At 41.0% G+C, this 14,567-nt stretch overlaps 1 protein-coding gene across 4 annotated transcripts in view; it reads right to left on the bottom strand.

The window, feature by feature from the left end:
* cntfr (ciliary neurotrophic factor receptor) overlaps positions 1–14,567 on the bottom strand; it is a 362,323-nt gene that overhangs the window by 66,470 nt on the left and 281,286 nt on the right. For all 4 annotated transcript variants that reach the window (XM_041191309.1, XM_041191328.1, XM_041191318.1 and 1 more), the window contains exon 6: positions 7,292–7,455. In XM_041191309.1, coding sequence (XP_041047243.1) covers positions 7,292–7,455 — 164 coding nt within the window. The remainder of the gene's footprint in view (positions 1–7,291; positions 7,456–14,567) is intronic.

Below are 14,567 nucleotides of genomic sequence, written 5' to 3'. Positions count from 1 at the left end.
AACATTTGTAAATATTTAGCAATTTAATTCAGAATTGCAATTCTCAAAAGCCTGGGAGTTAAACTATATCATCTGGACTACAATAGCTCCGATCGTCTGAGGGTCATTGTAAAAATGGAAAAGGCCAATGTGGAGGTTATATCAAAGAACTGCACATTTCTTTAATCTGGCCATAGCCACAGACTTACAAAGTCACATGCCTCAGATGTATTTTTTTCCTCTCTCTCTCTTCCTGGGTCTGTTTCTTAAAGGCTTTGTGCTGCTGCCAAAAGTCACTTTGCCCAACCATCAGTAGTCAGATTAATGGGCAATCAATACCCAGTGCATTGCGGAACCATTAGCATTGCAAAAATCAGTTATTCAGCTGTCTCCTGTGACAGCTATCTCATGAAAGTCTTTCCTTCCCCTTCCCCCCCTTCTAGGAGACGATTTCTACATCAAGCAGCACTACACAAGGGATAAAAACCATGCTAATGTCATTTTGCCAAGTGTGCATTAATAATACAGTTTTGGCAGGTAGCCATTATTCCTACCAAGAGATGTATGATCGTTATCACCGCAGACTGACATCCAGATGGTCCTGAAAAGCCCAAATCCCTTCGCAACTTGGGCAAGGTATCTGATGTCACCCAGTCCCGGGCTAAAATATGTTGCCTTAATGCTCAACTGTCACATTTCCCTTTTTGTTCTTGTTCTTTAACCTTTATTTTACTCCTTTGTTCTTGGGCACATTGTCGAGGCTTCAGTCTAAAACTGTTTCCATGGAAATCATTCATTTAGCTTCTATGATGTACTGGCTTTAAAAAAATGGATAAAGCAAGGGATACGAAAACGCATCAATTTGATAACAGATGACATTTTTGTAGTATTCTTTTAATGAAAAACATTAAGTCAAAGTCATGCCTGGTGCGGTGTTCTTGCCATTGCGTTTTGTGTTTCAGTTAATTCATTACAGAACTGATGACTAGATATAGTTCATTCATTCTGTGTGCATGATCAATTTGTTATACATGCCAAACATTTAAATGTATTTGATGGTTAATAAATTGTACCTAACTATGAGGCTCATTTTTTCCTTTCTAAGGGCTTATTTAAGCAAAATCAGTATTTCTTTGTTTTTAATTATTTGTGTTTTCTTTCTTAAAGGAGACATGTTCCCACTTATAATATGGACCTGCCATGTAAGTTTTTATGGCTAGTTTAGGCTACACTCCTTTGTAAGCTGCTTCTGGTTCTAAAACAATTATACATAGACAGTTGCATGTTTTTGTCCAACCAACTCCACTCATCTTCTGAAGGAGATTACTCTTGCTCAGATATGATTCTATGCGGACTGATAGCAATCCAGTATCCTAGCCAGGTGACCTTTCTTTTGTGGGAGTCAAGGCAGTGATGTTGAAAAAGCTATTCAATAGTACAGGGTGCTATAGCTGAATACAAACCAGTGCTTTTGAGTACAGTTTCTAATAGGGGTTGTTGGATAGTGACCAGAAGCTAAGACACTTGCTGCTTCTTTACCTCTTTAGCTTAAGGGGGTTGAGGCAAATTATAGCTCTCCAACTGCTTACCTGACTAAGATGTGTTAACTCATCACAGACCACAGATAAGTTGGTCTGCACTGTTCAATACCACAGAGGGTGATAGAGAACTATCTACCTATATTTACCACATTTCTCCACAAGGCCATTAGAGAACTTTTTCAAATTAATTCTCAGGAAGTGGGCATCGTTGGCTAGGCCAGCATTTATTGCCCACCCCTAATTGCCCTTAAGAAGGTAGTGGTGAGCTGCCTTCTTGAACCACTGTGGACATGTGGTGAGTTAGTTAGGAAGATCCAGGATTTTGAACCAGTGATGATAGTGCAATGTATTTTCAAGTTAAGATGTCATGGGACTTGGAAGGGAACTTGGAGATCGTGGTGTTCCCATGTGCTTACTGCTCTTGTCTTTCTATGTGGTGGAAGTCACGGGTTTAGAAGATGGTGCCAAATCTTGTCAAATCGCTGCAGTGTATCTTGTGTATAGAACCATAGTGTCATTACGACACAGAAGGAGGCCATTAGGCCCACTGAGTCCATGTTGATTCCCTGGAGAGCAACTGAGTCTGTCCCATTCTTCCACTTTATCCCCATAACCCTACAAGTTTATTTTCCTCAAGTGCCCATCCAAGGTCCTTTTGAAATCATTGATTGTCTCCATTTCTACCACCCTCTGTGCTCCCAAGTCCTTCATCAGTTAATAGGAACAGCTTTTTGTTGTCTAATCTATTCAAATCTGTCATAAATTTGTCCACCTCTATTAAATCACCCCTTAATTTCCTTTGTTCCAAGCACACACAACCCCTACCACAGAACCAAAGAAGGAATAGAAGTAGGCCAACAGCCTCAGTCTCATCATCAACTCCCCTATTTAATCAACAAATCCCTCCCCTATAAATTTATACACTGAAACTGCGATGACACATCATAACCTGCCACAGAGGTAAAGGAGTAAACGTACGAGCGCGACAAGTCCAGCTTCCTCAACCTAACCTTGTAGCTAAAATCCCTCATCCCTGGAACCATTCTAGTAAATCTCCTCTGTATTATCTCGGCCCTCACATCCTTCCTAAAGTATGGTGACCAGAACAGGGCATAATAATCTAGCTGTGTCTTGACCAGAAGCTTTTTAAAGTTCAGCATATCTTCCCTGTTTTTGTATTTAATACCTCTGTTTATGAAGCCCAAGATCCCATATGCTTTGCTAATTACTCTCCCAATATGTACTGATGCCTTCAAATATCTATGCACATGAACACCCACACTTCTTTGCAGATTCTTTAGAACTGTGCCATTAAGTCTACATTGCCTCTCCCTACCTGTTCTGCCAAAATGCATCACCTTACACTTTGCTATTAAATTCCACATGTCACTGCTCTGCCCATTCTGCTAGCCTAAATTAAGACATAAGAACATAGGAACATAGAACTTAGGGACAGGAGTAGGCCATTCAGTCCTTTGAACCTGCTCTGCCATTCGATTAGATCATGACTGATCTGATTGTGGTCTCAACTCCAATTTCCTGCGTGCCCCGTGTATCTTGACTCATTTGTCAATCAAAAATCTACCTAACTCAGCCTTGAATAAACTCAATAACCCAGCCTCCACTGATTTCTGGGGAAGAGAGTCCCACAGACCAACAACCCTCTGAGAGAAAAATGTTCTCCTCATCTCTGTCTTAAAAGAGAGCCCACTTATTCTTAAATTGTGACCCTTAATTCTAGCCTCCCCCATAAGAGGAAACATCCTCCCAGTATCCACCCTACAAAGTCCCCTCAGGATCTTATTTGTTCCAATAAGATCACCTTTCATTATTCCAAATTCCAATGGGATTAGGCCCAAACTACTCAACTCTTCTTCATAAGATAAGCCTCTTATCCCAGGAATGAGTCGAGTGATCCTTCTCTCAACTGCTTCTAATGCAATTGTATCTTTTCTCTTCTAAGGAGACCAAAACTGTGCACATACTCCAGACATGGTCTTACCAATTCCCTGTACAGCTGCAGTTAAAATTCCCTACTTTTATATTCCATTCCCCTTGCAATAAACATCAGCATTCCATGTGCCTTCCTAATCACTTGCTGTACCTGCATACTCACTTTTAGTGATGCATGTACCAGGCCACCCAGATCCCTCTGTACCACCGAGTTCTGCAATCTCTCTCCATTTAAATGATATGCTGCTTTTCTATTCTTCCCATTAAAGTGGACAGGTTCACATTTTCTCACATTATACTTCACCTGCCAAATTTTTGTCCGCTCACTTATATCCCGTTATCTATATCTCCTTGTAGACTCTTTACCTCCTCTTGACAACTTTCTTTCCTAGCTAGTTTAGTGTAATCAACAAATGTAACTGCTATACTTTCAGTTCCTTCATCTAACTATGTCCTGTTGCAGTCAATTGGTACCATCCTCACTGTCTGCTACACCTCCATCTTTCACACTGCATTCCACCATGCAAGTCATTTATAAATATTAAAAAAAAAAAATCATCCTAGCACTGAGCCTTGGGAAACATTACTGTCTACCATCCTCCAGTCTGAAAAATAACCATTTACCATGACTTGCTGCTTTCTGTCCTTAAGTCAATTTTTGTACTCAAGCCAGTGCACACTGCAACCACATTGCAACAGTGGTGAAGGAATAAATGTTTGAGGAGGTGGATGGGATGCCAACCAAATAGGCTATTATGTCCTGAATGTTGTGAGCTCCTTGAGTTGTTGCTGCAGCTGTACTAGATGTGGAGAGTATTCCCTAACACCCACGACTTGTACCTTGTAGATGTTAGAAAGTTTCTGGGGAGTCAGGAGGTGAGTCATTTGCTGCAGAAGACCCAACCTTTGACCTGGTCTTGGAAGCACAGTATTTATGTGACCTGCCCAATAGTTTCATGTCAATTGTAACTCCCATGACGTTGATGATATTGCCATTGAATGTCAAGGGGAGGTGATTAGGCTTTATCCTTTTGGAGATGGTCATTGCTTGGCACTTGTGTAGTGGAAATGTTGTTACTTGTTACTTATCAGCCCAAGCCTGGATGTTGCCCATGTCTTGGATGTGGGTATGTACTGCTTCACTATCTTAGGAATTGCGAAATAATGGAACACTATGTAAAGTGGGGTAACTGATTAGGATTCACATGTATTAATAGCTTTAGAATTTACAAATATAGTTATGAGAGCTCTTTCTAAGCATGATGGGAAATATAGCCAACTCATAGGCATGATAGGTATGTACTATGGGAATCCAACTAGCAATCACAAGTCATAAAACTTTTAAGACCTTCACAGGATGGGTAAACAAATGTTAGGGTGATAAGAGCACAGACTGGGAGGCATTAGGACCAAGGCATTTCCCAGCCTCCCAGTAAGATAAGAGACACACCTACAGTCTGAATAATTCTGCTTATTAAGTATGTAACTAAAGATTGTACTTGGCAGTATAGTGAAATGTGATAAGTAAAAGATATAAATGTTACGCAGCCTTTATATCAGGGAGGCACCGTGTAGAACCAGGCTGTGTGCTCCCAGCATATGCTTGCAATTTACAAGTCCTAGGTTACTCGCAGCTTACAGACTTGAGTGGTTTGCAATCAGCAGTAAATGTCTCCAGCTCCGATCTCATGATGAGGAAAGGTCAGTGATAAAGCAGCTTGACCTCAGACACCACCCTGAGGGACTCCTGCAGCAATGTTCAGGAGCTGAGATGATTGGCCTTCAACAATCACAACGATCTTCCTTTGTATTTGATATGAATACAACCTGTGAAGATTTTCCCCCTGATTCACATTGAATTCAATTTCAATTTTGATGAAAGGTCACAACCTGAGATGTTCACCTTGTTCTCTCTCCGGAGGTGCTGCCAGATCTGCTGAGTATTTTAGCATTTTCTGTTTTTATTTCAATTTCATTAGGGTTCCCTGGTTTAACATTCAGTCAAATGCTGCCTTTATGTCAAGGGTAGTCACTCTCACTTCACCTCTACAATTCTGCTCTTTTGTCCATGTTTGGAGCAAGGTTCTGGAGCCAACTGCTCCAGGTGAAAACCAAACTGAGCATCATTGAGCAGGCTATTGATAATTGTCACTTGAAATCACCGTTGGCAACACCATCTATCCCTTTGAAGCTGAGTGGTCCTGGCAAAACCCAAACTGCGGATCAACTGAGTAGGTAATTGATGAATAATTGTCATTTGATAGCATCGTCGATGATACCTTCCATCATTTTACTGACAATTGAGAGTAGACTGATGTGGTGGTAGTTGGACAGATTGGAATTGTCCTGCCTTTTTTATGCACAGGACATACCTGGACAATTGCCAACTTTGTCAGGAAGATGTCAGTGTTATAGCTGTATTGGGACAGCTTGTCTAAGGGCGCAGCTATTTCTGGGGCACAAGTCTTCAGCACTCCAACAGGGATGTATGTTTAGCTTGTTCTTGATATTCATATTTTAACCATTATAGCACATCCATTTAGGCTCCATCTTTGGCCACCAACACTTATTGAAGACTATTATTCATGATTGCACCACTATTTTTGCGTAACTGTTAGTTCTATTGTCATTTCGTTAGATCTTTGCTTCCCACTTTACCTTTTCTATCGCCCAAATAGCGGGATAATCCACCTCAGCTTCAAAGATGGGATCATCATGCTACTGGATATTTCCAGTGATATCATCTATATCATTTTTTAAGTTTTTGAGAACCTATTATCTTGTCTCTTATTCCAGCTACATTCCTTTCCTTCCCACAGACAACCCAACTGGGCCAAGATTGATGGAATATAGTCTCCAGGGTATATAATTTCCATTATATTAATGGAAATATAAGGAAGATAGGGTTCAAAATTGTAAGAGTCATACTGGACTTGAAACATTAACTATGTTTCTCGCTCCACAGATGCTGCCAGATCTGCCGAGTTTTTCCAAAACTTTTGGTTTTTATTTCAGAACTCCAGCATCAAAAGTATTTTTGCTTTTATTCCAAAATTATATATTGCTGTTGAGTCATTCAACATTGTAGCTGTTGAGCAGATTTAATGGGACTTTGAGAGAAATTTCTGCAGGGTTTCAGTGCACTTTACAAAACCATACCTCCATGACTTAAGTATAATCCTGTTAAGACAATTGCTTTGATCATCTATCTTAAAAATCAATGTGTAATATATTAAAATTGTATCCTAGTCTTCATAGAAATCACATTCCAGATATCATACACCTGATATCAAACTGCTTGACAGAATACTATTTTGTTTTAAATGAGAAAGAAAGCCAAGTGAGAAATACTCTATGCAATAGAAAATTCTGAAGAATCACATATTTTTATGGGGCTTCCACTGTGTATGTCTCTGTAAGGTAAATTTCACCTTCAGTGCCAAGGATGCAGCCAAATTTTCTCTTCTCTTCATGTCAATGGCCAATTCTAACCCAAGTGTGTCCATTTTCAGCCAGAGCATGGCCACAGAGTTCAGATAAAGCCCCAAAGTGCAAGTGTAAAGCATTTGATCCCCACAGGTAGACCCACTGTGCACTTTACGTTAATTGTTGACAGATAAATAATTCCCTCGGGAGGGAAAGGTCAGCCATCATTAGTGACCTATATGAATAATTACCTTGTTTACTTTAAAACCCATCTTAGGTGCACTAAAAACATTATTTTTTGTCTAAAAAAAATCATGAAATGACACTTAGGTAAAAGAAACACAATTTCCAGTTTGCAATTTGTAGCTGAACTAAGAGACAAAAACACTCACATGTTGCCAGTCATCCAGAATGACTGGCTTGTACCTCAGGAAGTACTTGAGAGGGATAGAATCTGGCTCCGGCCATGTCAATGGATTCCTCCATTTAACTTCCAGTCTGCGAGGGGAGTCAGGAATTGTATTTACTTCAATTATCTCTGGAGGGTCTGGCTTCACTAGAGGGAGAGAAAAAAAAATCAGCCCAATAAGAATTTGCTTTTTGCATGTGGTTCCATGATGCTTGAAGAAAGGTCAGCCCCCTCAAATGCATTTTTACATCACATTTAAAGATGACACAAGAGAATCGTTTTCATTCTCTTCAGCTTCTACCATTTTGTTGTAATCATGTGTGACATGATCCTCCTTCTCTGTTGTCACTTCTAGCTCTATATGAGCTCAAAACTTTCCCCCTCTCCTAAGTGTTTAAAAGGGATTGCTGGCTTGGTGGAGGAGCCATTATTTTCTAGACATTTTTACATTTAATGCTTCCGTAGCTCAGGACATGGAGGACCAATGTTTAAGTGCCAGCTCATTGGATTTATATTGCTGAAAATCAGCTTTCTTTTGTTGGTTTATAACTCTGCTACCATTGGAACCTCTCGAGCCTGTTTGCCATTCAATTAGATCATAGTTGATCTGTATCTTAACTCCATCTACCCTTCTTTGTTCTGTAACTCTTAAAACCCTTGCCTAACAAAAATCTATCAAGCTCAGTTCTGAGATTTTCAATAGACCTAGCTTCAACAGCTTTTTGAAGGTCATTCCATTCTATTTTATGAGTTTCAGAAATCCACTACTCTTTGTAGGAAGATGTGCATCCTGACATCATGAACTGCCTAGCTCTAATTTTAAGGTTATGTCCCCTTTTCAGGCTCAGGGAACTAATTTCAGCATTAAAAACACACAGAAGCAGTTCATGGATAATGTTGGCCCACTGTCTAAGCGAAACAAGCACCAAAATAAAGGTCCCTTAAATAGACAAAATCTCAGTGTGGACCTAATGCCGATAAGTTCAGAATGTCACCGAGGTTGATAATTAGAAGAGAAGGTAAAGTACATCAAGAAGTTTGGGTTATTTTTGACCTGTAGGATGTTTCTGGATGATTCTGTTCAGCTTTAGCGGAAGATAAATTGGCTCGAGAAAGCTTGATTGGTCTAGCCAGATCTCTTGATGATGGTTAAACCAGCTCAGATTTTCTCATATCTGAGTCCCTTGGACTTAAGAGAATGAAAATGGTAGGGGTACAGGTGAAGCAGTGGTTGAACAAGGAAGGAAGAAAATTAGACAGGAAGAAACTTTTCCCCATGGTGGAAGGATCAATAGCCAGGGGACATAGATTTAAGGTAAAGGGCAGGAGGGTTAGAGGGGATATGAGGAAGAATTTTTTCACCCAGAGGGTGATGGGAATCTGGAACACACTGCCTGAAAGGGTGGTAGAAGTAGAAACCCTCATAACATTTAAGAAGTATTTGGATGTGCACTTGCACATACCATGGCATACAAGGCTATGGGCCTAGTGCTGGAAAGTGGGATTAGAATAGTTAGGTACTTGTTTGACTGGTGCAGACTTAATGGGCCGAAGGGCCTTTTTCTGTGCTGTAGACCTCTATGACTCTATGACTCTAAGTCAACAGCTTCAGAGCTATTAAGGTAAATAGAAATTCCAAAGGCTAGGAAGTTGGAATTTTGGAAGTGCAGTTGTAAAAAAATTGGTTGGGAAGATTTTTATTCTAAGGAACGCTGGGGGTGCATGCACAAAGAAAAATAATTGAAAATGGATGGGTGAATGTAGGGTAGACAAGGAAGTGATCAGAGATATTTGTCAGTGATTGAGACTATTCAAGTACAGAGGCCAGAAGAAATGGCAAGGCTAAAGGGCTGTCTCTGAACATGGATGGGCAAACTTAAATGGAAGGCGTGAGATAAATTTTTGGCGTGTACAGTTTTAGAAAAAAGAGAGATTGCTTAGAAACCTCCCAGGATCACAGAATCACACAATGAGACGAGGCCCTTCAGCCCATCGAGTCTGCAATAAAACCATCATACCTTAAGGCCTGTGAAATAGCCAGGTCATACATCAGGAGCCAGACTACTATTTTTTATGTCACAGGAAATGGAAAGATTAAGTGCTCTCATTCACTGATGGGATGGGTAAACAGAACACACCCATTCCACGATTGGGACAAGGAATTCCTTCTTGGACAGAAGAGAAAGCGGCCCTCAAGGATGGCTAGCTCCAACAGGAGCCATAACTCCAGTACAGTAAGATCAGCGATCCCCTCCCAGATCAATTACCTTACTTCTGGCAAGATTTTTGACTGATCCTGGGAAGCCATTAGGACTCATGCCAGCACTCAGCATTTTCAGAGTGTAAAAGGCAGAATTGCCAAGGTAGCCCAGGAACTTATCCTGAAACGGACATGAGGTCTACCAATGGCATGTCCCACAGGAGTGTGGCAGTGTTAAGGAATAGGGGAGGCTTCAGGTGGAATCTGATTCTGTCTCATTTTCTAATTCCTTGGCCATCAGTCCACCCCATTTGCCTCGGTCTGGACCAGAATCTCAGGCTTTAAGATCTTGATCTTTGTTTTGCATATAAAATGTTAAATGTTTTTAAAAGTCATGCTGCGAATGCCATTTCTCAATTTTATATTTTATCCTTTTTATCTCAGATCCTCTTAACTACCCCCAATGATGTGCCATAGTTCATGCATGCAAAAACACCCAACTATACTCGTGTGAATTCTTCTACTTTCTACACAGCATTCTGAGTGAAACAATCAAATAAGCATTAACTGTCGCTGAATTATGGCCAGTTTCGTTCTGTGGATTCATAAATACTAGTAATTATGTTGAGACTGCCCACACTTATGGACTGTTAGCACATTGAGTTCATACATTGTCCTCCCATTTCTGTTGCTGAGCTTGGAAGTCCATCTTAAGTTGATAAGGCTATTCCTCTGCTCTTTGCTGGCTCTGCAAGTTTCAGATGAAATAACTTCTGAATAGTTACAAATGTTAATGATATAAAGAACAACAAAGGATGACAAATCCCCAGGACCAGATAACTTGCATTTGAGAGTTTAAATGAAGTGGGTGGGAACATTGCAGGTGGCCTAACTATAAGTTTCTAAGTTCTCTCAATTTGGGAAGCATTCCATGAGATTGCAAAATTATGCATGCCATTCTGCTCCTTAAGGAAGATGAGAGATAGGAAAACCAGGGAATTATGGACCAGTTAGCCCAAGATCTGTTGTTGAGAAATTACTAGAGATTAAAATTAAGGCTAAGGTAGCTGAATACCTTGAAAAATTTCAGCTGATCAGACAAAATCAGCACTGATTAGTAAGGTATAGGTGCCTTTTTGGAGGTAGTTCAGCGTGTTTTACAAGAGTGATAACTGGGCTCACAAGATATGATTGAACCTCATGAAATTGAAGGAAAATTATCGGCTTTTAAATAGCAGGGTGTGACTAGTGTTGGGGCCTCAGCTATTCACCATTTTTACATTTTAACAAGTTAGATGATGGTATTGAAAACCACATGTCCAAATGACACAGGGGTAGATAGCATCGTAAACTGTGTAAAATGGAGACATAAGATTACAAAGATTAAGTGAATGGGCAAAACTGGCGGCAAATGGATTTCTATGTAAGCAAATGTGAGGTCACCACTTCGGGCCCAAAAAAAGATAGAATAGAGTACTTTCTAAATGTTGAAATGGGGAAAAACTAGTAAAGTGAAAGTGCAAAGCAACCTGGACCATAGATCTTAAAATGCTAAAGGTTAATGCAATGCTAGCCTTTGTATCTAGGGGACTAGATTACAAGGTGGTACATGTCATGCTTCAGCTATATACAAAGCCCTAGTCAGACTGCACCTAAGGAAAGATATACTGACCTTGGAGGTAGTTCAGCATAGATTTACAAGATTGATAACTCCAAAGGTTAAGTTATGAGGTGAGGTAACACAAACTGGAGTTGTAGTCCCTGGAAATTAGAATGTTAAGGGGGCATTTTGATTAAAAGTTCAAGATATTAAGGGGAACTGGTAAGGTAGATAGAGAGAAACTATTTCCGTTAGTTTGGGAGAATAAGACTAGTGGGCATAGTCCAAACATTAGAACCAGAGTTTCTAGCAGTGAAATTAAGAAACATTCCTATACAGAAGCGATGGTAGAAGTTTGGAACTTTTTTCCACAGTTGGAAATTGATGCTAGATCAATTGTAAATTTAAATCTGTGATTGATAGATTATTTTATCTGAAGGTATTAAAAGATATGAGGCAAAGGCAGAATTAGGTCCAAGATTAGCCATTATCTCATTTGATGGTGAAATACTTACAAACATTATAAGAAGGTTGGCAAAGAAGGCAGAAGGAAAATTTGGGACTAAGACACAGTCTTTTTCATTTCTGTATGATAGGAGTCCTTCAAATAATGAGTGAATTTTATTGATGTCAATAGCAAGTGTAGCAGAGATAATGGGCTGAATTTTAGTGCACCAAAATGGGTCCAGGTCAGATGTTAAAATTTTAAAAATTTGATCCCTGACCCCAACCCAAGTCCAACTGGCCCACTTTAGCATTTTACAGAGGTGGATCAAGGGGATGGCTGTTCCCAGGGTTGGCAATTTAAATATTTTAATGAGGCTGGAAACCACTGAATTAATCTGATTTGTAGGTTTTAAAGGGCATGGTCAGGTTTCTCAGGCCTTGGGAAACTTGGCTGCTGAAGTCAGGTGAGATCATCTTCGGGGAGAAAATAAGTGGGAGCTTTTTCTCATCTCCCCCATCCAGCCCCACCTGCTGTTTTCCCAATCATTCAGCCCATACAAAGTTCCTAAGATCCCCCTGCACAGGGCTGTGGATGCAAATAACCTGGCTCTATGGTGTGCTCTGCAGTGCTCCCTGCCTGGCTGGAAGCCAAGCCCGAAAATTAGGCTGGCTTTTAGGCAAGGAACCTGCCAATGACAGAAGACTTAACACGTGAGGAAACTCAGACTTCTGGGTTTTTCATCTGAAACTTTGCTCCCCCCTGCTTACATACTTGTCCAGTCAATATCCAGCTGACTCTGTCAGAACAATGCCATGTGCAGTTATTGATTATGGAGAAAACGATCATAGATATCCTGCTACTGATATGATGTCACTGATACGCTACTAATACTGCTTTAGGCTTGAGTGGAGCATAAATGCTGCCATAGACTGATTTGGCTGAATATTCTGTTTATGTGCTATATTTTTTATGGACTGCCATGTTACACAAAATCCTTGGATTTATCTAGAATTCATTTTGAATTCTGTAAGCTATCTTGCAGCAATAAGTTTCCAAAGAAATAACAGCATACTTTTTAAATTTTGTAAACTAATTGGTCTCTTACTAAAATATTGTCCAACAATTTAAGGTCAGACGATGAAACACACCATATTCAATTCTATCATTAAGTAAAATTGGAGACAAGCAGTCAGGAAGGGTGTAGAAAAAGTAGAGGGAAAAAGAAATGACCAGATGGTGGAAAAGACAGCCCGCTGGAAGGAGAAAAATTATCAGTTGACCTTGGGCCAATGCTATTTATCTGTGCCAGCTGCAGTAGGGACAGCCATTTGCGAATCGGCCTCTACAGCCACAACAGATGATGTTCAATACAGAAGCGACATACACCCTGTGTGCAGTCCATCATCTCCCAAGACGGAATGATGCCTAACTAACTAACTGTTAAAGGTATGTTGAATCCCCCCTGTCAAGTGATCTCTGGCCGTGCATGATGTCATAAATTGGACAGATAAGACGAAGGTCATGGCTAAGATTCAGCATGCAATGAACGGAATTGTCAGTTTAGAGCTGTAGTAGTAACATGAAACTAAAAACATTTACAGTATATGTTCAGGGTTCTAATATCTTGAATACTATAGTCTTACAAGAGCAGCATGAACATTGCTAATGCTGTCATGCTCTAGGGGCCATTAATGCCCTCTGAAAGATTGACACAGTCAGATCATGCACTTTGAATTGCCTGAAAAAGATAGTTCTTAAAGATTTTGAGACTTAATTAATTAGATTAAAAATGTATTCCAAAAAGCTAAGGGTGCAGTAACATAGTGGTTAAGTTACAAGATTAGCAATCCAGGTGACTGGATGAAGATCTGTAGATATGAGTTTAAACTCAGTTAACTAAATCAATCTGGAATATAAGCTCATACCCATAATGGTGACCATGAAACTTCCAAATTGTTGTAAAAACCCACCTGATTCACCAATGTCCTTTAGGGAAGGAAATCTGCCATCTTTACCTGGTTTGGTCTCTTCGTGACTTCAGGCTCACAGCAATGTGGTTGATTTATAACTAGCCTTTGAAATGGCCTAGCAAACCACTCGTTTGGAAGGGGATTAAGGGCTGACCAGCATGAAATCCGCCCAGGCATTCACTCAGCACTGTTAGTAGGGGCAGGAGCATGGTGGGCAGCGGGTCCAATGGTGACCCAAAGGGGGCTTTTAAAAGAGCTCAGGCAGCTCTCTGAAGGCTGCCAGGAATTGATGAGGAGCCTCAGGAAGCTGTCCATGAGAGAGTATAAGATTTTCTACTTGGCACAAGTTATGGCCTCAGCTCCGCTAGGCATGCCAAGCGGGTGGGCAATGCTGGTGGGCAACCTGACCCCGGTTCTCTGATGAGTGCCTGCGCACCCTTGTGGAGGCAGTGAATGCCCGGCATGACATCCTCATGCTGCGGGATGGCAAGAGGAGGCCACTCCACCAGACGAAGAAGGCCTGGACGGAGGTGGCTGCCCAGGTGAGCAGGCATGGATCCAGTACCAGAAAAGTTTCAATCACCTTCTGGAGCTGTGTATAGATGTCTTGGATAGTGGCTGTTCTTTGTGGTGCTCAGGGGGTGTGACATGCAAAGTGCCAAATGGCACATATCCCTGAGCCGGCCAAGGCTGGGAGATACGCCTGCTTGCCTTGGGTGTATAGAAGTGTGAGGTGAGCTAAGCTGACAGGCACCTCCACCTGGGTCTCCTTGGGGTGGGGGGTTGGGGGTTTGTAAGGCTGGTATGGTATGGCAGGTAGGAGGTGCACTAATGAATGCACTTTGGTCTGCACAGAAGAGAAGCCATTAATGCGCTGGAGCGTGCAGGAACAGGTGTTGGGTGCCCTGCTGATACTTTCCAAGTTTGAGATGGACACTCTGGACATGGAATACAAGTGTGGAGCAAAGTCCACAGGCTGCAGAGAGGCAGAGGTCTCGGAAGAAGGTAAGAGTCCAGTGGACGGGTGAGAGACTGGGTAAG

Source organism: Carcharodon carcharias, chromosome 1 (assembly GCF_017639515.1).
Source record: "Carcharodon carcharias isolate sCarCar2 chromosome 1, sCarCar2.pri, whole genome shotgun sequence".
Lineage (NCBI taxonomy): Eukaryota > Metazoa > Chordata > Chondrichthyes > Lamniformes > Lamnidae > Carcharodon > Carcharodon carcharias.
The sequence above is the reverse complement of the archived record's forward strand: the minus strand, read 5'-3'. Positions and strand labels throughout refer to the sequence as shown.